General features: G+C 48.0%; 7 protein-coding genes across 7 annotated transcripts; 4 read left to right on the top strand and 3 right to left on the bottom strand.

Moving 5' to 3' along the window:
* Positions 1–1394: 1394 nt before the first annotated feature.
* Positions 1395–3937, bottom strand: HD556DRAFT_1437270 (uncharacterized protein; the record flags this gene model as incomplete). The annotated part of the gene is made up of 6 exons (XM_041305680.1): positions 1395–1963; positions 2019–2660; positions 2712–2891; positions 2944–3461; positions 3512–3733; positions 3792–3937. 6 exons carry the CDS (start codon positions 3935–3937, stop codon positions 1395–1397), a joined length of 2277 nt encoding a protein of 758 aa, XP_041166722.1.
* A 2338-nt stretch (positions 3938–6275) lies between these two features.
* HD556DRAFT_1225924 (uncharacterized protein) lies at positions 6276–6554 on the top strand (the record flags this gene model as incomplete). The annotated part of the gene is made up of 1 exon (XM_041297045.1): positions 6276–6554. A coding segment is annotated over one exon (279 nt), but the record flags the coding sequence as incomplete, so codon positions are not given.
* A 1657-nt stretch (positions 6555–8211) lies between these two features.
* Positions 8212–10923, top strand: HD556DRAFT_1437268 (uncharacterized protein; the record flags this gene model as incomplete). The annotated part of the gene is made up of 10 exons (XM_041305679.1): positions 8212–8326; positions 8385–8446; positions 8497–9021; positions 9063–9290; positions 9340–9575; positions 9856–10192; positions 10264–10374; positions 10442–10618; positions 10667–10822; positions 10876–10923. 10 exons carry the CDS (start codon positions 8212–8214, stop codon positions 10921–10923), a joined length of 1995 nt encoding a protein of 664 aa, XP_041166720.1.
* A 413-nt stretch (positions 10924–11336) lies between these two features.
* HD556DRAFT_1437267 (1,3-beta-glucan synthase component-domain-containing protein) lies at positions 11337–12601 on the top strand (the record flags this gene model as incomplete). The annotated part of the gene is made up of 6 exons (XM_041305678.1): positions 11337–11663; positions 11697–11957; positions 12185–12203; positions 12235–12280; positions 12330–12468; positions 12539–12601. The coding sequence occupies 6 exons, from the start codon at positions 11337–11339 to the stop codon at positions 12599–12601; spliced, it is 855 nt and encodes a 284-aa protein (XP_041166719.1).
* Positions 12602–12803: 202 nt separating this feature from the next.
* Positions 12804–13435, bottom strand: HD556DRAFT_1437266 (uncharacterized protein; the record flags this gene model as incomplete). The annotated part of the gene is made up of 3 exons (XM_041305677.1): positions 12804–13259; positions 13312–13368; positions 13430–13435. The coding sequence occupies 3 exons, from the start codon at positions 13433–13435 to the stop codon at positions 12804–12806; spliced, it is 519 nt and encodes a 172-aa protein (XP_041166718.1).
* Positions 13436–13488: 53 nt separating this feature from the next.
* On the top strand, positions 13489–15925 carry HD556DRAFT_1437265 (uncharacterized protein; the record flags this gene model as incomplete). Its single annotated transcript, XM_041305676.1, has 7 exons — positions 13489–13575; positions 13618–13910; positions 13980–14318; positions 14372–14517; positions 14583–14941; positions 14993–15663; positions 15727–15925. The coding sequence occupies 7 exons, from the start codon at positions 13489–13491 to the stop codon at positions 15923–15925; spliced, it is 2094 nt and encodes a 697-aa protein (XP_041166717.1).
* Positions 15926–17440: 1515 nt separating this feature from the next.
* On the bottom strand, positions 17441–19718 carry HD556DRAFT_1437264 (uncharacterized protein; the record flags this gene model as incomplete). The annotated part of the gene is made up of 9 exons (XM_041305675.1): positions 17441–18096; positions 18152–18355; positions 18416–18641; positions 18699–18875; positions 18946–19031; positions 19104–19143; positions 19175–19279; positions 19351–19483; positions 19564–19718. The coding sequence occupies 9 exons, from the start codon at positions 19716–19718 to the stop codon at positions 17441–17443; spliced, it is 1782 nt and encodes a 593-aa protein (XP_041166716.1).
* Between the last annotated feature and the right edge of the window lie 1393 nt (positions 19719–21111).

Here is a 21111-nt window from a genome sequence, read left to right as displayed (position 1 = left end):
CTGGTTACGAGTCTACCTAGTCCTTCCCTCCTACCACCTACTATGAATTACATTTATGCCATATGGTAATCTTTCCTTCGACACGTAGTACTCTTCTTCCATTTCTTCGTGGTATGATTGGGCAATCCACTCAGAATGGAGATACACGCCATCGCAAAATTACAGTCGGAATTAAGCAACTGAAACCCTGTTGTGAATACTGACTTGCTACTGTAAACACAATTGATTTGACCGAAAGCCTGTCCTTGCACAAGTGATAGTGGGTACGCGGAACTACGTGTTCTTGAATGTGTATGCTTAGCCTCCATGATTGTCGTATTGCACCATTCTATTCATTACAAAGTCATAAGTGGTGCCCAAGACCGCTTCTCGCCTACGACTTAGACTCGTGACCAGTCTGTCTAATGAGGCAAGCCGTCGATTAGACAGACTGGTAAATCTGGGTTTGAATTTGGATAGTGCGCGGGTTCGTCAGGTAACGTGATCTGTAGCCAATGGGAAAACTGAAAATTTTGACGTGAATACTAAAATTATTGTTTGAAATTTTGAAATTTGACGCGACGCGTCGCGTCAAATGCATGTATCTGCGCTACAACTTCAATGGATGTGAATGCTGTCATTCAAGCAGTGCGACAAGCATCATTAGATAGTCTAGATTCCTTCGCTCGCTCGCTGATAGGAGAACGGCTTCCTACCGACTACATTCAATCACTCAGTAACACAGACAGAACAGATGCACTTCGTGCTTGCTTGCTTGTGTACATCCTTACAGCAACTTTGATCGTGCCACGAGAGTTTCAACTGGAGGCTGCTCTTGCAACACTCAACGGCCGCGACAGTGTAATAACAGCAGGTACAGGCTGTGGGAAGACACTGTGTCTCATCCTGCCAATTATCCTCCGTCCTGACACCATCAGTATGACGATTTCGCCGCTGAAACGCCTCCAGATTACCCAGGTCAGACCAAAATTTGGCTTTTTAGGTACTGAGTGCGACAAAGAGCTCACCAGGTGAAAGAGTGTCTGAAATATGGCATATCTACAATATCTATCAATGAGGACACTCCAAATGATGCATCACTATGGCAGGTACACCCAACATGAAAAGCTGTTGATTTCGCTGTGTAAGGGGATACTTTAACTCATGTTTTCAATCAACAGTCAATTCGTACTGGGAAGTTCAACCATTTAATTGTTTCGCCAGTACATGAACTTAGCTACTGTCCCAAAAAGAACTTATCTGTCACGTTACCTGACGAACCCGCGCACTATCCAAATTCAAACCCAGATTTACCAGTCTGTCTAATGAGGCAAGCCGTCGATTAGACAGACTGGTCACGAGTCTACCTACGACTATTGATTCTACAAAGCGATTTGTAAGAGAGGCACGCTACCTCAACTATAAGTACGCCTACGACTCTCATGCTCTAGCATAGGCCCCTCAAGTAACAACTGAAAAGCCGATTCATCGGTGAGTTTGCGGTACCCTGATGGAAGGTAAATCGAGTGGATCCCATCAAAGCACTTGTTTACAAGATCCCAGGACTCTGCGTGCGATGTGGATGGACACACGTTTCTGATCTGTATCGACCAAAAGCCGGCCTTTTTGTCTGCGCACATAGAAGCATCCACTTTCAGCCATTCTTCCAATGGTCTGTTCTTGCTGAGGAGGTTTCCACCTTCATACCGAAGACAGACCCAGGTGAGGACCCAGATCAGCGATTCAGCATCATGCGCATACACATGCTCGACCTTGCCTGCTACGCCGTCTGGCGTGAGAAGGTCTGCCGCCATGAATGGTACCGTTCCTGTACGCTCGAGGCCCCTGGGACCATCGCGTTTAAACGACGATAAGTCGTAGTCGTTGAGAACGCCTATGAATTGACCGCGTAAGCGGTACACCATGAGATTGCTGGGGCTGACGTCCCGATGAAGCACGCCTCCTTTCCAGAGGGCGCGATGGCCTGTCGAGTCGTGGATGAATGATGAAGAGCAGGAGAAGAGGGAAAAAAAACTTACACTTCACAACTTGCCACCATGCGGCAATGAACTCCTCGCCAGAAAGCGTCGTGATTGGGATAAGCTTTCTGAATACGATGATGTACAGGATACGGCTGCCCTGTTCGGCCCGTTCAGCGTCCTTCAGTCCTAGTGCGACTCGGATTTTGGACGTGGATGTTTCTTCAAACTTGTGGAACCAGACCAGCTCTGGAACGTGGCCTCGCACATCTGGATCTGTTTGTGCAATCTTGTAGACCTCGTTCAGAATGTCTGGCTCGCTCTGACGCGTCTCTTCTGGCCAATAGAGCTTGGCCACCAGTTCAGGGGATTCGTTCAGAAAACAGGGGTCCCGCTGCAGACCTGATAGTGCCTCGCTCTTTACCGGAAATACGGTAGTTGCACGTCCGCGTATACCGAAATGAGTCACGCGCTCCTTAGACTTCACATCCAACTCAAGGTCAATTTGGGCATCCTCAATCATCACCTTGCCCGAAAATCCGGGCTCAGGCTCAAACACGCGGTTAAGGCCCCACTGCTCGTATCCCATCCGCTGCATGATGAGAAGCAAGACCAGCCAGCGTGGAAGGTCCTGAACGAAGTTGATGGCAGCACCTTGAATCGTGGTTTCACGATCACAAAACCAGATGTAAATATAGTCGTCTGGAAGGAGTTGTCAGTTCGATGCCAGGTTACAGCATCCTATCAACTTACTGTTCACTATAAAAGAGATGACGTGTTGCCGCGCGATATGAGCCGCGAACATCTCTGCAACGTAGAGGCCGTTCTGGACGATAGGATGGGGTTTTATCGGCTCCTTCTCTTCAGTCCGATCTTCAGCGTTGCCGCCTCGCTTGCGCTTGACTCCTCTGCTCAATTGCGACGAGGGTCTTACTACCTCGCACATGTCAGTAAGAAAGTAGAAGACGGACATACTACAGCTTACGCTCATTCGATGCTTCGTGGGGGGTCTGAGCAGACCCAGTAGCAGGTGTTGAACCTGTTGGCTTAGCAGGGCCGCTCGCGTCCTTCTTATATTCCATATACTGCGCAGAAGGAGAAGGAACGACATAATCTGTCTTATAAACGGACGGCGGATGGGTCAGAGACTTCCGGGTGCGTTTCAACTCCAATGTCGAGCGAACATCAGTCCATTGAAAGTTGTCTTTGGGCGATTTGCACGTCGTCTCGGTAAGAACCTGGGATTCTTGCGTTTCGTGTGCTTTCTTGCCCAGGGCAGTTTGATGAGAGACAACGACAACGTCAGGCTTGCGTTCGGACTGTTTGTCCTGGTGGTCCTGGTATATGGGCTTTGGATCATTGACATGAAGTAGAACGTTGGTCTTGTCGTCGACCTTGAACGCAGGTATTCCATCTACATTCACCTTGCTTAGTTCACGGAGCGCACGGTTGGCGGCTTTGACGAAAGGAGCATATGTCGATGGTTCGCGCTCGATATCACAACTTGACAATAACGTCAGTCTTCTTTCGCACTGCTCGAAATGCTGACTTACAAATTAGTCAGGTGTCCCTTTATCTCCTGCGCTACAGCCCCCACATTGCAGATAGGCAGAACAGCATTGAGGGCAGTTTCGAGTAGCTTCGATTTCTCGCTGACAGAAAGGTTTTGAGAGGAACCTGTGCATCTTGCAAGGAGTTCTTGCAGTATCGTATCTGCCTTACACTTCTCAAAGTTTTGGACGTCCCTCGCGATCCATGGGCGGACATCATTGACTCTGCAAAATTCACTGATATGGGTGATGGTGGCGAGAACAAAAGGAAAAATTGACGTACTCAACGCCAACAGTACTGATATGTTCGCTGACAGCAGCAGAACCGACTGCGAGTGGTGTGGACTTGAGCCCAGCCTCCGAATCGGCAGACAGGGTAGAGTTACGGGGAGGTGTCTTGTGTACGGTGGCGTCAGCATTGCCGGCCATGATGATGAGGCTCAGGTAGAAAAGAAAGTGGGTTGAGAATCAGAATACGCAAACCTGAGCTAGCTTTTAAACTAGCAAAACACCATTATTAGATATTTCAAGTCAAGGTCCACAATTGATAATCGATAAGTAGGTTGAACGAAGTTGATGGCAGAGCCAGACTCACGGTTCAGTAAACGATAAATTGACTACGCTACCGAGTTCGTGACAACGACAATTATGTAATCACCTTCGACGTTGAGTACAAATCTTCGAAATCATACGGTATCCCTAGATTTCCCTCTTGTTTTCTTTGGCATGTATCCAAAACGTACCGGTCGCAATCTCAATAAACAAGGTTTGCTATGGTATAAAGTTTTACCTCGTACAGAGGCACATGGGATTCTCAGGCTGGCACTCCACAAAGGAGTGGCTTGTGGGCGCGTTGAAGAACCATAGGCTGTACAGCTGTCACCTTCACGGCGGCCCTTTACCTCCATTTTGATTTCCAAATTTCAAACCTTCGGACGACAAGTCACTTTCAGTAGTCCCCCTGAACACCCGAGTAATCAAGGAATCTGATGGTCTTTCTCCATGTTCTTTTCAGCTATCTCTCTCTGCATCCGAACAACTGGAGTCACTGCGCAATCTTTTCTATAACATAGTATGAGACGAGGACCCAGGGAGCATCGAAATCACTCATCCTCGAATTATGCTGTGGTTGTTGCATTTGGCATCTATCGGGTGCGATTTCCTTAAGTGATGAACATTTTTATTGGTCCGTCTTGACGTTCGCGCGTCCCGCGCGTCGCACAGGAAAATTTTGCAGAAGAATTTTACTGATCGGCAGCCTTTGCCTCCGTTTCTGATTTACAGATTCTAAACTTCCATTTTGTCGAACACTTCTGTTTATTCCTGAGCTTGAATACACGAATAACCGAGGGATCTGATTCAGGATGTCTTATCAGAAGTCACCGTCTGCATTCCACAGCCGGGCTGTGCGATCTTGTATGGAGTAAAAGTGGGAGAAGAGGACCCAGCTGCTCCCTCAGTGAGCCTTAGAATCACTTTCCTGTAGTCCTCAAGGTTACACATCGGAGCTCATGGGACAAATGTCGTGTCAAATGGTAGTGCGCTGAGACTTGCGACTTGTCGATCACCACACAAGAGGCGCTGATCCACTTCTGCAGGCAAGGCCCACTCAACAGATGTTGTTGCTTGTCCATCCATAGGATCCGAGCCATCGTCTCCTCGACCAAGGAGAGCTCGGGAGAACGGTCAAATCTTATGTCTCCTGAACTGTTAGGCGGATCTACACCCATAAGTTGGTGATGTACTCTCCGTGTTTGCGGGTGCCTTCAACATCCTTCATGATTGCCCCACCATTTTGCTATTCGCCACCATCATGCTCCGTATTCATACATGTTCGCATATCTCGCTCCCGACATTGCATAACGTGTCGGTTGAAAATTGTTTGGTATGCTTCGTCCCCCGTCGTTGAATCATTCTTCGCATTATGATCAAGCTTCTTCTTTAACCCCTCTCGCTCTGCCCATCGCACGACTTTCGGTACCTCGCAAATATCTGAACATATCCACAATGTACGCTGCTTCAGCTTAGCGCCGAACATTGGGTATCGCATTTTTTTTCGGTTTCATACATCATGATAGTGAGATATAGGGGAGTGCGATTCCTGAGCATGGTTCCGGCTTTATACAACTCAATCTCATCTAAGCGCAACCACACAACTCCATCTTCTGATTGATCTCCGTGGGCATCCACGACACCATCTCCTTATAATGGAGTTCATTTTCCTTGCAGTTCTCCAATCAAAGCGCAAACCTCCCAAACCCTCCCTCCCGTCATGCGAATATGCACACTGTCGGCGGTCGCTCAGCACGGAAATACACATGAAAAATCTCTCTATTGGCCAGGAGAGACACTAGAGAGAGCCTCAGATCCTCGATGAAGTCTACAAGATTGCCAAAAAAAATCAATTAGAGGTGCTAGGCCACTGGCATGCTGATACGGAGATGATCTGGTTCGACCGGCAAAATCAGGCACACACTAGGACTCAAGGACGCTGAACGGAGCAACGCGCCCTGTGCATCACGATCTTCAAAAAGCTTCTCCCTGTGACGATGCTCACCGAGAGGGAGTTCCTCGCCGTGTGGTGGCAAATGGTAACGTGTAGGTATTCTTTCATCCTCGTGCTCTTTGTACATGCATTCAATATTCTGACAGGCCATCGTGCCCTCTGGGAAAGGGGTGTACATCACTGCAACGTCAGTCTCAACAATATCATGGGATACCGCTTACATGGTCAATTCATAGGCGTTGTCAACGAGACAGTCCTAGCGGCCTCGAGCGCACAGGAGCGGTACCATTCATGGCGGTAAACCTTCCCTCGCCAGAAGCCATGGCAGGCAAGGTCGAGCATGTGTATGCGTATGATGCTGAATCGTTTACCTGGGTCCTCGCCTGGGTCTGTCTTCAGTATGAAGGTGGCGTGCGCAGCAAGAACAGACCACTTGAGGAGTTTCTGAAAGTGGATGCTCTTAGATGCGCAGAACAAAAGACCCACTTCTGGTCAGTAAGGCTCAGTACCATGCGTCCATCGGCATCGCACAAAGTGTAGCAAAGAAGTACATCTTGGGAGTTCACTCGTTTGAACGGGAAAAGAGCAAGTATATGCACATGCCATTGTACCGAATGCGACGATGCCAACAGAAACATGTGGATTGCGGTCGGAAGAGAAGGTGAACATGAATGTGCCAACAAAGAGTGAACAACTGTCGGTCGTATTCACAACGGTATATGGGCTTGCTCAAGGCATGAGAGAAGAGCAAATGCCTTTGGATCTACACTGGAAGTGAGCCAGTGTCGTGGAAAAAGGCCGGGAACATACGTCTAGAACAACCACGCATCGCTGGCCTTGGTTGTCAAGTAGAAATTGAGCCAAAGTGTCTGAGGAAGGTCCCGTCATGGAAATGCACAAGTCCAACGTAGCGGAACGAAGTTGCAGTACCGCGTTAGATATGGACATCGCCCGTCGTTCCAAGCATACACAAAATGTATATATATGCACATTGCACACGTGGTGGTAGCTTCCTTCGTGCATAAGTTGGTTTTATTGCCTCATTTTACCACAGGCACGTAAAACATCAAAGCACGTGACCTCGCTGACGAATCCGCGACCCGGCGCGTCTCGCTTACCAGTACTAACGCTCAACGTGCAGATCTGCAGCTCCCGTTCCGTCGTCTTCGCATTACAGGATGCGCTGCTGTACCTGCACTTGAGGATTACTCGTAAGCACAGAAACCACTCACCGACAGAGCTCGACAGAGCTCGCCGGGCCTCTTGTGTCGTCATGTCGCGTCCATCAAAGCTGTTCAAGTTGTTGCGACGCGATTCTGTCGAAATTTCGCGTGCGCACACGCAGAAAGAAGGCAAGGTTTGTGCTTTTTTCTCTGTCTATAATGTATAGCTGTATATACGTGCACCCGTGCAATATACATGTTTAAATTTGCTTAATTGTATGGCAAAAATGAGCGAGTGCGCCCGCCCGCCCCATCCATGTAAAATTCTGCCGCCAGAGCTCTCAGCCACCCGTAAAATCCCAAGATTTTACGGTAAAATAAAGTGCGGCGGGTACTTTACCACCACTTTTCCGTTCTTTTCTTGAAAAATGCAGCGTGCAGTGCGGCGAAAAATCGTATTTCTGGTTCCCTTCCCTCCAAATTTTGCTTTAACTGTAGCCTTACATTCTCACTATGGTCTCTGCTACTCCAGATGTTCCTAGAGGTGTGTAGTTCTTACCCTTTCATTAAATGTTGCAACACGCCTCAACTTAGACCAGTCCCGCGCTGCCCTAATGAGGCAGCGTGACCGTTTGTCACAATTGCATTGCTCTTTGTCCCGCACTAGCACTATCTAGATCTAGCCGCACGGTTTGTTCAACACCGACACCACTCCATGCAACTCAGTTCTATGGTACTCTGGATACATTTGCGGCTAACATCACGCTGCAGCTAGTGCTGCCGTGGTCCAGTTCCGAACCGTGGTTCGAACCTGACCATTGGTCAGGTTCGTCCTTGGTTCGGTCCATGGTCCAGCATTTTGCACGGACCGAACCGGAATGAGGTTCGTGGTCCGCTAACTCCTGTGCGGTTCATCTATAGGTTCGGACCTTCCCGAACCGTTCCGAACCCCGAACCGAATCTTCCTTGCAACACCTTCAAGGCTCAATCACACGCTTATGGTCATTTTGACTTCTCGATCCTCAAGATTCGCCATGGTCACTTTGACCTTTGGCATTCTCAAGACTTTTTTCGACTTATCCTGTCCGGAGGCTCGCATCCCGCACACCCTGCTGTCCGATAACGCCTACCTGTTCAATCAAGCTCAAGGTATGACTTTTCCGTCAAATCAAGCGCAATAAACTGATTGACATATTATATTTCTTAGGATCCTTCAACGCATACTATGAGTTAGTAGGAGATTGGGTATTCACATATAAAGGGAGCAAGGTGAGTGATATATTTTGACTACCGGTACAATGTCTGAACCTGAAGCACAGTGTGCCCTCAACCCAGACGGGTCTCTAAAGGACGCCAAAGACATTGTTTTTTACAACGATCCTGATGATGCCGTCCCCATTTCCGCTCCATCCTCCTCTGCCCAGCCACCCACAGACGCCTTCTCTGTGCTACTGCAGACTGGACACAAACCAGTGCCACTTACTGCAGGTGCTCGACGCTCCATTCGCACCTCTAAACCTTCTGCTCGCCTTCGTGATTCTGACAACGCTTGTTCTTCAACAAGCCGCAAGCGCGCATTATCTAGTGCAACCGAGCAACTAGTTAGGAAGAAGGTTGTGTTACAGCTCTCCGCTCCATTATCTGATGACGACACGGATATTGATACTGACCATGGTGCTGGTCAATCAGATGAGGCCGAGGACGAAGATGTACCAGCACCTGAGGACGAACCTGAGGACGAACCCGAGGATCTTCAAGACACCACCATCCGAGCCGCTTTATCAAAGAGTGAGCGCAGCGCTGATATTCGAACAATCTTCACTCGCGACGACAAACATTCTCTCGTCTATGTTGTTTTCCTGCTCTAATCTTTTTTTTTTTGTAGTTCGATGACTATTATACACCGCCGAGTCGAACACCTACTACCAATGAGCAATCCGCTCCGCCGACGAGAGCTGCCAGTGTACGCAAGCACTATGGTGACGATTGGATGTGTGAGGCTATTAGGACGCGTAAGACATCAGACCACCTTACTCACAATCCTCGTCAAGAGCTCAACATGTACTTGTCTTCGCCACTAGAGGAGACTGATGACATTGTGGCCTGGTGGGGGGTAAGTTTTCTTTTTGACTTGTTTTTTCGCTACTAAATCTACTGAATAGCTTCACTCGCTGCAATACCCTACACTCGCGCGCATCGCGCGAGACTATCTACCCATTCAAGGCAGCTCCGTTCCTTCCGAACAAGCATTCTCAAGCGGAGGAATCACTTCGACTATCCGACGCAATGCACTCGTGACTGACACGTTCACTGCACTACAACTACTGAAGGGAGCATATAGGAATGGGCATCTTTCTGCAGGAGTAGAGGCTGAGGGACATGCGGCTTCATTGGACATGTAACTACGAGTACAAATATCTTGCCTATGTTTTTTTTTCCTGGCTGTAATTTTTTTGCGTTCGGTTTGCGTTCAGACCGAGAAAAAACTGAACCTGACCGCTGCGAACCGTTCGCAAAGGTTCGGTCTAAGGTTCGTTGAAATAACTAGAACCGAACCTTGGTCCGGTTTTTGGTTCTCGTCCAACCACCTCTGAACCGAACGGAACCGGACCGCGGCAGCACTAGCTGCAGCATGTTCTTGCCTTAGTGAACAGTAAGTTAATATGCCCTGCCCTTAGTTGTTCTCAACCACATCCAACAGCTCTGACAGCTCCGCCATCTTCAGTGCATCTTGCTCACACAACATTGAACTTGTCACTCGCATGGACGCCCGATGGCACACGCCTTCTCACCTGTGGCGATAGGGAAGATCCTACTATACACGAATGGGATACAACAACCTGGAAGCAGGTCGGTGATCCCTGGACAGGCCACATTAATCGTATCAATTCCATTGTCATTCATCCTGCTGGCAAACTCGTCGCCTCCGCATCTAGTGACAACCATGTTCGTTTCTGGCAGCTCTCAGATCGACGAACCATTGCCATCTTCGAGCACTCATTCGACACGTTATGCGTCACTTTCTCCGTGGACAGCATGTCTGCGTCTCTGACTCATCTACCACAAATCAAGCATGCTTCTTGCAGACTATTGCCGCAACAACAGCCTGCGATGCATGCATAGATGGTGATTTATCTACTGACGAAGAATTACTCATGCAAGATATCAATACCGATGCGAACAACCATATTCCCTACGTCCATTGCTCAAAGTCATGTTTCTGTTCTTGACTCATGTACCACAATTAGAGCATGTTTCCTGCAGATCCTAGCCATCACGACCTCCCATATTGCTTGTGTAAATGGAGACTTATCTACCGCCGAAGGACTACTCACTCAAGATATCAACACCAGTCTGAACGACCATACTTTCTACGCCCATTGGTCATTCGTCATGGCGCGAAAATGCGACTGGGACCGTGCCCTCCTGGACGCAATCAAGGTGAGAATCATCGCTGCCTTATACAGAGCAAACTCGACAGTGACATAGTCCATCAGGATTCAGCCCTCATTGATGGGCTATATCTCCAAGGGTATTGCCCTCTGTGGAAAAGGCTGCATCCTGGATGCGAGGGCAGCATTTGATGTTGCATCCATGTACATGGACCAGGATTCAGAAATTGTTCATTTTCTGCTATTGATCAAGGTATGGTATTTTACATTTGTCTTGCATACTCTTCTCTTCATCGTGTATTTCAGGCCATCACGCTCTTTCAACACGGCAGCCGTCGCCAGCACATCCCTTGATTGTGCATTTGCACCCACCATGACCTGCTTGCCCATCCTCTGCACATGGCTTGGGAATGAATGGGCATTCAACAGCAAATGGCTACGCCCCTGCCTATGGTACCGAACTGTTGTCACAAAAGCCCTCGTTAGAGATGACTGCTGAGGAGGGCTTTGAGCAACAATAACAAGAGACAGGCTGGTGGTCTTCGCTCAACAATTCGGACTCTGGCCTCACACCGACCACGGCCACTTTTCACTCAGTCGACCATTTCCAGGCAGGAAAGTATTGCGTCTTAGAGGTATGTTTGCTCGACTACACAGCTCGATTATGTTTGCTAACGCTACCAAAAGATGGACCCATCATACAAGCCCTCAGATATCGAGACACGCCAAGTATATGCACAACATGACGCTGTGGAGCACACAACAGCATGTGCAGTGCAGATGCATCCAGAGCCAAAAGTTCTTACTTCCTCGTCCTCCATTCAAACGGAAGAAGCCCCCGTGGTATGATTGCAGTCCAAGCCGATCCAGAATTGCTGCGGATCAGGTCCCCCTTCACGTTGGCTATCATGTATATCATGGACTTAATTATGTTCTTCCTTGACACATACTTGTGGTACATCATCCGGGTTGTCGTTTTCTCTGTTGCTCACTCTTTCTCACTTGGCCTGTCAATCTGGATGCCTTGGAAAGATGTGTACACCCGCCTTCCTAAGCGCATCTACACCAAACTCCTCGCCACTGCCGAGATGGAGGTCACACTGTCTCTGGCATGATGAATTATTAAGCTTCTCTACCGCATTGAGAATCTCGCCATCGTGTCCATGTTTGGGGGCAACACAGAGAAGCTCGAGTGGGAGCTTGAGAGGATGGCACGCTGCAAGTTCAAGTTCGCCATCTCCATGCAGCAGTTCTCAAAGTTCAACAAGGAGGAGCAGGAGAATGCTGAGTTCTTGCTGTGCGCATATCCAGATCTACAGATTGTGTACCTTGATGAAGAGCCCAGGCCAAAAGGCAGCAAAGGCTGGTTGTTTTCGATGTTGTCACTCGTGAGTCCTGATGTGTCGCACATTTGACCTGCATTCCTAACAAAATGTAGTGCTCTTCATCGGCACTTTGAACAAGCAGTCGCAGCCATATATTTATCATCCGCCAACGCCACCTCTTCACACTTTGTGTACAATACTTGGATCAACCAAGTACAGCCCAATGATGCGTTGGTGGCCCTCCTTTGACGGATTGGCCATGACTTGGTGTTGACATTCACTGAACACAGTTTGTGGTCTCTGATCACAGTTTGTATATGCAGCGCTCACTCCATAACAGATGTTTGCGAGGCAACCTTCCCTTTTACGGTCATGGTCCATCACAGGTTAGCCACATTGTATACTGCTAGAGACTGTAAGGCTTATCTTATCCAGGATTGAAGAGATTGAGGAAGAGGCTCCCATGCGGCATACACTCATTTCCATGGATCTCGATACCTACGTTGCGAAGTCTTACAATGCAATGCAAGCCAGTGTTTCAATTAACACTATTGACTCTGAATGCGAGGATCAGGTGCGTGTCTGGTCGTGTAGTATCTGAAATTTCACTCATCGCTTGAAGGATTCCTTGCATCTGGCGCCAGAGCAATGGATCAATTACAATGGTTTGCACCACTGCTCAACTATCACAGCGACGGCAAGATTAAACGTAGTGAGAAGGAGAGGGAGAAGGAACTCACCAAGCGCAGGAAGTGGAATACTTGAGGACATTGAGGTATCGATTTGCTTGATCGGGAGCCTAATCGCATTGCACGCACCATTGGTTCTAATGCAGGACAAGGTTGAATCCAGTATTATTTCGCCCGCCTGAGCACTTGTTACTATTGCTTGTCAACTGTCAATACACTGCTACTCCTCTTTGATATCCTTGTGCTGTTCGCAACCACTCTCCTCCTTCATGCTCTCCTGGTAAACGCTCTCCTCCTTCACGCTCTCCTCATCACTGCTCTCCTCCTTCACGCTCTCCTCATCATCACTCTCTTCATTTCTGCTCGAAATCTCGGCAACAGCACGTTCCTCAGCCGCTTGCTGCATTGATTCCATAACCTGCACTGTCTGCTCATAGGTAGTGAGGTGACTGTAAACAGTCTTGACGACGTCTCCCTGAAATCCAAGCTGCTTTGCGAGGGTTCCGACTGATGCATCGAAGCCGACTTTGGCAAAGTGGACAACGTCAGCCTCATGTAGTATGCTGGTATGAGTGACCAATGACTCCAAGGTAGAACGGCTACCGATGCGTACTTCAGGATGGTCTTCGGATGGCTGTAGCAGGGCTTTAGTGAGACGTTCCTCGAATGACTGTGGCTGTACTGGTTTATTGAGCTTCCGGCGAAGAATTGTCCAGTAAATCTCTTACCATGCTTATTGTTATACGTTGATGAGAAAGGATGGAGGCAGGCTCCTCAATGTGAAGCTGGTTTTAACCGTTGACCCCTTTTAGTGCAGTTTTGCCACCACCATTGACATGCTCTCACTCTCATCGATTGTACTTTTATTTAATTCCTAGGCCACAGGTTATATGGCATGCTAACAGATGGGTCGCGGAACAACGAAAAAGATCACAGCTTCCATCAAGAATCCAGGGCGGAAGGCTGCTACTGCATCAACCTCCACTCTAGAAGTGCAGCGGGAGGAAGCATGACAGTCCCTGCTGAAGGCAAAGGGGACACGCTCTCAATATAGTGGCCATCTGGATCGTGGCCGTCGATTCCTGAAAGATGTGGTTGAGCAGAAGCGCAAGGCTCATGCAGACAGCAAAAGTGCTCAGTCACTGGGCCCAGAATGCAACTCAGACGATGACATTGAGACCTACAGCCGTGCATTTGATCCCATTCCAAATCAATACTCTGCTCCCGCACTGGAATTATTCCTCGTTCAGAAGGGTCTGACAGAGGGGAGGGGGATAAGCACAATGTGGGGTGTGTTCTCGGCATTCAAGGATCTATGGTGGAATGTGTGAGTGCTTCCTGCTTGCAGTATCCTGATTCTCGGTCACTCAGAATGGCTGCAACATGCTGCGTACAGTAAGGGCGAGACATTCCGTGGGCCATACCACTGCAATGAAGTGACTGGAGTTGTTATGGGAAACCCTGCCTTATCAGCTGCAGTACAAGATATGATGGAGATTCTGAAGAATAACGAGGGCACTGAAGGTGGCATGAGAAACCATGCATCTGCAATGACAATCGAGGACATGCAAAAGCTCATGTCCTGGTCCTATGATGAATGTTCTAACGAGCTCGTGAGCCAGATTTATCAGTGCCTTCAGGCAGGGGAAGTGCTTGACATAGCAGATGTGGTTCTGGCTCAGCGCCATCTGATGGTACGAGCCTTCTCAACAACTGGATTTACTATCTGGACAAGGTCAGTCCTCACTGTTGATTCAAGATCTTTTGCTAACCACCATGCCACACAAGGAATTTTGAGCTTACGAAGATCAGACGCAGGGACATTGTCTGGAACTGCCAGGGACGACCGCCCTATGGCATCCCTTTTGACCTCATCAGCCTACTCAATCGTAAGGGCTGGCAGCGAAAGGGGGAGACTGATGGTGCACTTGAAGGTATCTCCACACACATTGCTGACCTGCATTTTCGATACACTACTAACACAGTATCCTACTACTAGGTCATGAATACGAAGTCTATGCCCAGTCACATACCCCAGAGATCTGCATGTTCACCCATTTACGTGCCTGGGTCAGATTCTTGGAGGAGGTCCTGCTCCGACGTCCATTGCAATCCGATGAGTTCGTGTTCCCTCATGTAGGCACCAATGGTGTCATCTACCCAACTGATGAGCTGTCATACGATGCCGTGATGAAGATGCTCACATGGATCTGCACAGAGGCAGTGCTGACATCTAGGTACACTAGTCACTGCTTTCGTCAAGGTGGTGCAAGGTACCGATTTATGTTTGCACCACTCAGTCAGTGCTGGTCACTGGCAACAATAAGGTGGTGGGGGGCATGGGCAGAAGGAGAGAGTGTGAGTGCATAGTGTTTGATGTATTTTGCCTGGCCTCACACAGTAGCATAGGTTGACACCCTGATTCGCTACCTCTTGGACGAACTCACCCGCTATGAGAAGAACCATCGTGATGCCTTGTGTCCAATTCCACGTGAGGCGGAGAGAAGCTTCAATGGGGACCACATTCTCACAGCACCTGTCACTGCTGCCAAAACTCGCGAGCTGAAGATGTCCTTTGACCGTCAGCTAGATTCCCTGTCTGGCAAAGTTAGGGCTGTATTGGACAAGCTTGCACTTGCCTCAGTATCACCATCCTGCTGCTCCTCCCTGTCTCCACCCCCCTCTTTGACAATTCCCTTGTCTCGAATACCAACTTTGATAACTCCCTCGTCTCAAGCACCCTCTTCTGCCAACAGCACTCCGCCCCTGCCTACTACTCCAAGCCTCCAGTCAAATCGAGTCGAAGTTACAGAACCTCCTCCGGCATGTTTGATGCCTGTCGTCCCACCAGCCCACAGTGGTGCAGCCAAGGCTGCACCTATTCCAGGTGTTGGTATTCCTGACCTACCACGTGGCCCTGATGCATGGCGTGCAGCTGTCAAGCAATGGGAAGATCCAGCTGCCTTCATTGGCAGCAAGGCACTGAAGGACTGGCCAGAGGACTGGTACTCTGGCATGATGCGTACCATCACTGGCACAAAGCGCAACATGCGCAAAGTGATTGCACTTGAGTTCCACCGGTGAGTTTGACTTTAGCTCTAACTACATATGGTCTAGCTAAACAGCGAGTGCTACTGGACTAGGATGGGGAGGGATGAGTCGGCATTCCTGGTGGCCTACCCAGAGGCAAGCCGCGGCGCAAAACCGCTGTTTGACGTGATCCAGCGCAAGCGCGAGGAGCGCGGCGAGGTAATTGGTCGGAAGAGCAAGAATGGCCACCCAAAAGACCGTCATGGTGCTACAGTCGCGACCACCAACACCAGCCTGATGCATCCTCAGTGATACTCTTCTGTTCTCTTCCATATTGTTTTGTCCATCAATGAAACTCCTTCAGGTCAGTGCACATTTCAACCGACTCGCATCCTGGACATGCTGTGTGTCGTCCATTTTCCATCTCACCATCGCACCCTCGCATAACATTTTTCTCAATCAAAGTCACACATCCGAGTCAGTCTATTAGTACCCCCTGTCCATGCACAATCTCTGTAGCACGTCACACTCACTGTCGCTGGCACAACTCGACTTTCCCGCACACTCAGTTCAACTCTGTATCAACTCTGTATCTTTCTTTTGCATATCTGTATTTTTCCACTCTCCTGTCCATGCACATCTCTGTAGCACGTCACACTCGCTGGGTCGCTGGGCACGACATGACCTTCCCGCACGTCGCTGGCACGACACAACCGCTCAGTTCGACTCTGTATCTTTCTTTTATCTGTATTTTTCCACTTCCCAGACACAACACTATTCGTACATTCAAACTTCGCACCGTAAATTGAATTTTGATTTGTTTTGCATCCACACGTGCCGTCGCCCCCCTTCGTGAAAACCTCGCCCGGCAACACAGCAGCGTGAAACAGTTGACGATGGCGACGACAAAATTTGCAAAACGAACCAGAATCCGGCCGAACCCGGAGGTCACGTGACGGTAAAACCGTTGTAAAACGCTCGACAAAAGTACGTGACTTGAACCGCAATATCCCGTGAACTATTGCAGATACGTGAAACACATAATTAGTCACACACGGGCGGTTTGGGAGTTTTCCACTATGTGAGATTGGTTTCAAAATGTCAGTGATAAAGTTAGCGTTTTTACAATACATTTTGACCCAGTAAAGATAAAAAATTTGGATGTGTGCCAAAATCCCAGGCGAAATTCTACATTTTATGTACCATTTTAAGCGCTATAAATTACAAAGTTTTGAGCGCAGGAAAGTTTTCCTCAGAATATCATGTAACTAGGGACATTTTCCGATTGCAGAATAATCAAATTTTTTGCAAGTTAAAATGGGGTACATAAAATGTGAACTTTTAGCACGAGAGAAATGACATGGGCACTCATTGGGCACTCATTGGTGTTGGGTACTCATCAGACATTCACATTTGTCAGTGGAAATGCACTATATTGTAAACTCGTGAACAACTAGAATACGGTAGTACCTGGCATACATGGTGAGGTTAAGTAAGGGACATAAGTGCATCCAGGGCCATCAGCAAAATCATGAAAATTCTTAGCCAACTTATCTTACTTATTTTTACTTGAAACAATACTAAGTGCACCAAGTTATCTAAGAAGACCATTTCTACTTAATTTCTACTTAGAGAATTTTTCACAAAGGAAATACAAGAAAGAAATAAAGCTAATGCTGCAAATCAAGTGTAATTCAGAATTTTAAGTAGGCAGGTGATAATAAGTGAAATTTGAGGTCTACTAAGAAGCAGACTCACTCAGAGCATCATTACTAAGCGGAAAACATAAGTTGATTTCAGCTAAACAATAATAAGTACTAAGATAAGTCAAAATGCAATCTCATATGCATGGTGATCAATGAAATTGTTGACATAATAAGTGAAAAAAGCATTGAGTGTCTGCGAGTAAGTGAGATTGGTTGGCACAAAGTCACCCCCAAATACTGGTATAAGGTGGGCTGCACGAAATATACAATCAAGGTGGATGACAGACGCACAGCGTGCTCCATCTTCAAGAAGCTCCGGCTCTACAACCCACATTCCCGTAATTTCATCTGGGGAGTCAGCCACACGTTTGAACCACTGTACAAGTGCACAAGGGTACGTGATACCATCATGCTTCAAAGAAAAAAATAGTCTCACTCGAGCAATGTCGAGGCTGCGCATGCCATCGGCAGTTGAATCAGTGCTAACAAAGACGCAATCATAGCGCCCAGGGCCATTTCTCCAGGTATCTACAGCACGAATACGCTCGTAGCGCATACCGCCAATTTCCGATAAATCACTAGGAGCGAAGAAGGTGGCCACGGCTGAAGTGTACAGTGTGATCTTTTCATAGATCTCAGGAAGTGCAGACCGGGACGAGTCAGAGCTAGATGATTCAGAGTCAGAGCGACATTGGTCATGCAGAAAATGCTGAATCAAAGTCGTGAAGTTGGGTTGACCTATCTGATTTGCAATGAGCTCTGGGTAGATCCGTTTGGCTGTAGTAAAGTGTATGGTGAGCAGAAGCATGCAGGTATGCACAAAACTACTTACCAGCTGTCTTTGCCAGGTCAACATGGGCAAGTAGTACTGTTGGCCCATCAATGGCATTGGTGTCAGGCTCAGCGTTGGTGTTACCCTCATCCTCGTCTGCATGACCTTCGGCATCATTAGTTGCATGATGGTAGCGTCCAAAAGGCTCATCCTGGTCTGGGATATCTCGTTCAATGTGTGCTTCCAATGGAGTGTTTAGTATCCCTGTAAATTGTGAAGGTGGTGATTAGCGTTGGCGAGCCCAGCATCATGAAAATCACATACCAAGTTTGTTGAGGACGTATGACAAACACGTCCCTCGTAGCATCCCATGGTCAGTAAAATCAACACATGAAGCGGCTAGCTTGTCGAGACATTGATTGGTAAGTAACATTTGACTGAGAGCTTCGAAACGACTCGACCGGCGCCATGGCTCCTTGACAGCTTTAATGTGTTTGGACTCTGTAATAGACAAACAAAGCCCATTTGGTGCGCCGAACGCTTGAATGAGCTTATGGTAATGGATGAGTGAATGCTGTCAAGGGAGATTAAATCCTTTGGGTCAAACACCGGATGTTTGGAATATCTCGCGGTACCTGTGGAAACGCTTCAAGGCGTCATCCATTGCGTCGAGGCTGTTAGAGCTGATGATGTTGCGATGAGCGATGTAGATGAAGTCGAGTAACGCTCGCAAAGCCTGTACCATTTCTGTGGGTACGTGACCTTTGATAGCAGGTATGTAGACCTGTGTAGTAAATGTGCATTAGAAATATTAGTACTGTTGCTATGAAAAATAGAGGAATATCGGTACAGACCTTCATGAGAGCTTTTGAGTCGTCACCAGTCCACTGTTTGAATCCTCTACCCTCTGGAAATCGTCGAAGGCCTGCAAACACCGGAGCTAGAGCGATGCTAGTAGTGTGCCACATGTTCAGCAGCAGCAGCAGCCAAGTGAATTTGAAGATAAACTTACCGATGGTCAATGTCGTCCAGTATCTTGTTTGCATTGGCTTCTGTATATCAAGCCTCAATGTAGTCGTGCACCCACTTAACTAGGTGGTCCTTGAATGCTCCCTTGATGAGCTGGTGTAAGATATCTGGGGAGAGGAGCTCGTGTATGTCGGCGTGTGGAAAGTAATTAGTGAATGGCTGTATGAATAGTGTAAGTTCAAGTTGTGTGTAAATGGGAAAGAGACGAGTAGATAAAGTATTGTACACACCACAATGTCTCCAACAAGGCCGTATTCATCCCACAGAACACCTAGTTCAAATTCCTCAACCAAAACTTCGGTGTGATCGCGGGAACATTGGCCATATGTGCCTTCATCGAGACCATCTGCTGGTGCAGTGCATCTGCCGGTGTAAGTAATAGTTAATAGCACCATAGTCCTACTTAGCATAGGGACACGAAGAATACTAAGACAAACACGTACTTTGGACACCAATTTTGTACAATACATGCAAGCAGTGCTTGCTCGGGATAGTCAGCTATGTATGGTCCAAGACCATACACAGCTCGTCGAAAGTGGCCATCAGGGCAACGGACAACATCCGGTTTGGTCATGCCAGGTTTGAGGGTTTCAAGCATTTTTGCGAGCAACGAGTGTAGAAGCTGGCGGCGGAACTTTCGGAAGTGTGCATCCTTGGTGGCTTCATTATCAGCTAATTTAATCAGTACCACATTAGTAACAGCAGCGCACACGAGCCCCTTCAGTGACAAATTCCGTATTATACGGGCCACCCGACCTACATAATATCCCGTATGAGACGGGCCAGCGGATTATGGGCCCATGTTGTGTATATTCTCGATGATGACGGATGGGCCGGGACACATATTATTTCCGATGGAGACGGGTGGGCCCATGTATGCCAATGATATATATATCCTTGATGTTGACGGATGGGCCGGGGGAATATGATCATTCATGGAGATGGGTGGGCCCATCAGGGTAATATGTAGAGTAGGATATTATAGACAGCTGGGCTGAAGAGAGATGTAAGGCAAATATTGTTATATAGACGGGCGGGCCGACGGGGGTGTATTACATATATGGGTGGGCCGAGGTAAGGGAATATTACATAGATGGGTGGGCTGACACGGGGTGTATTACATATACAGGTGGGCCGACATAAAAAGTATTACATATACGGGTGGGCCGAGGGTGTGATAAAATATTTATTACATAGACAGGTGGGCCGAGGTGGGGTATAATTATATAGACGGGTGGGCCAACATAGGATGTATTACATAGACGGGTGGGCCGACGTGGGGGATAATACATAGATGGGTGGGCTGACGTGGGGGAATTGTACATAGATGGGTACATATATGGGTGAGCCTAGATACGTATAAATGTCAAATTTTCAGTGCAAAACCCCAAACCGAGATTTACCAACCCCCGAACCCCAAAATTGTGGACTGCCGGGTCTCGGGTTTCGGGGTTCGGGGGTCCCGGAACTCGGAACTCGGTATGTGAGACAACAAAAATATATTTCAAACACAGGTAAGTCAATGTGTTTGTCAATCAACTTGATTGTAAATTATATTTTATTAATTTCCCAAGTTCCGAGTTCCGAGCTCTGGGACCCCCAAACCCCGAACCCCCAAACCCAACAGTCCACAATTTCGGGGTTCAGGAGTTGGTAAAATGTGTATGGATAGATGAAAGGTTGATTTAAACATTTTTGAAAGATGTCCCATATGAAATGTTAAGTCCCGAGTTTTGAACTCCGGGTTTCAGGACTTCAGGCTTCGGGACTCGGCACTCCAGAAACCTGGAAATCGAAACTTGGGACTTGACATTTCATATGGGACATCTTTCAAAAATGTTTAGATTAACCTTTCATCTATCCATACACATTTTACCAACTCCCGAACCCCGAAATTGTGGACTGGCGGGTGTCGGGTTTCGGGGTTCGGGGGTCCCGGAGCTCGGAACTCGGAACTCGGAACTTGGGAGATTTGGGGAGATCAATAAAAT

This window comes from Suillus plorans (assembly GCF_016647745.1).
Source record: "Suillus plorans strain S12 chromosome Unknown HD556scaffold_3, whole genome shotgun sequence".
Taxonomy (NCBI): Eukaryota; Fungi; Basidiomycota; class Agaricomycetes; order Boletales; family Suillaceae; genus Suillus; species Suillus plorans.
The sequence above is the reverse complement of the archived record's forward strand: the minus strand, read 5'-3'. Positions and strand labels throughout refer to the sequence as shown.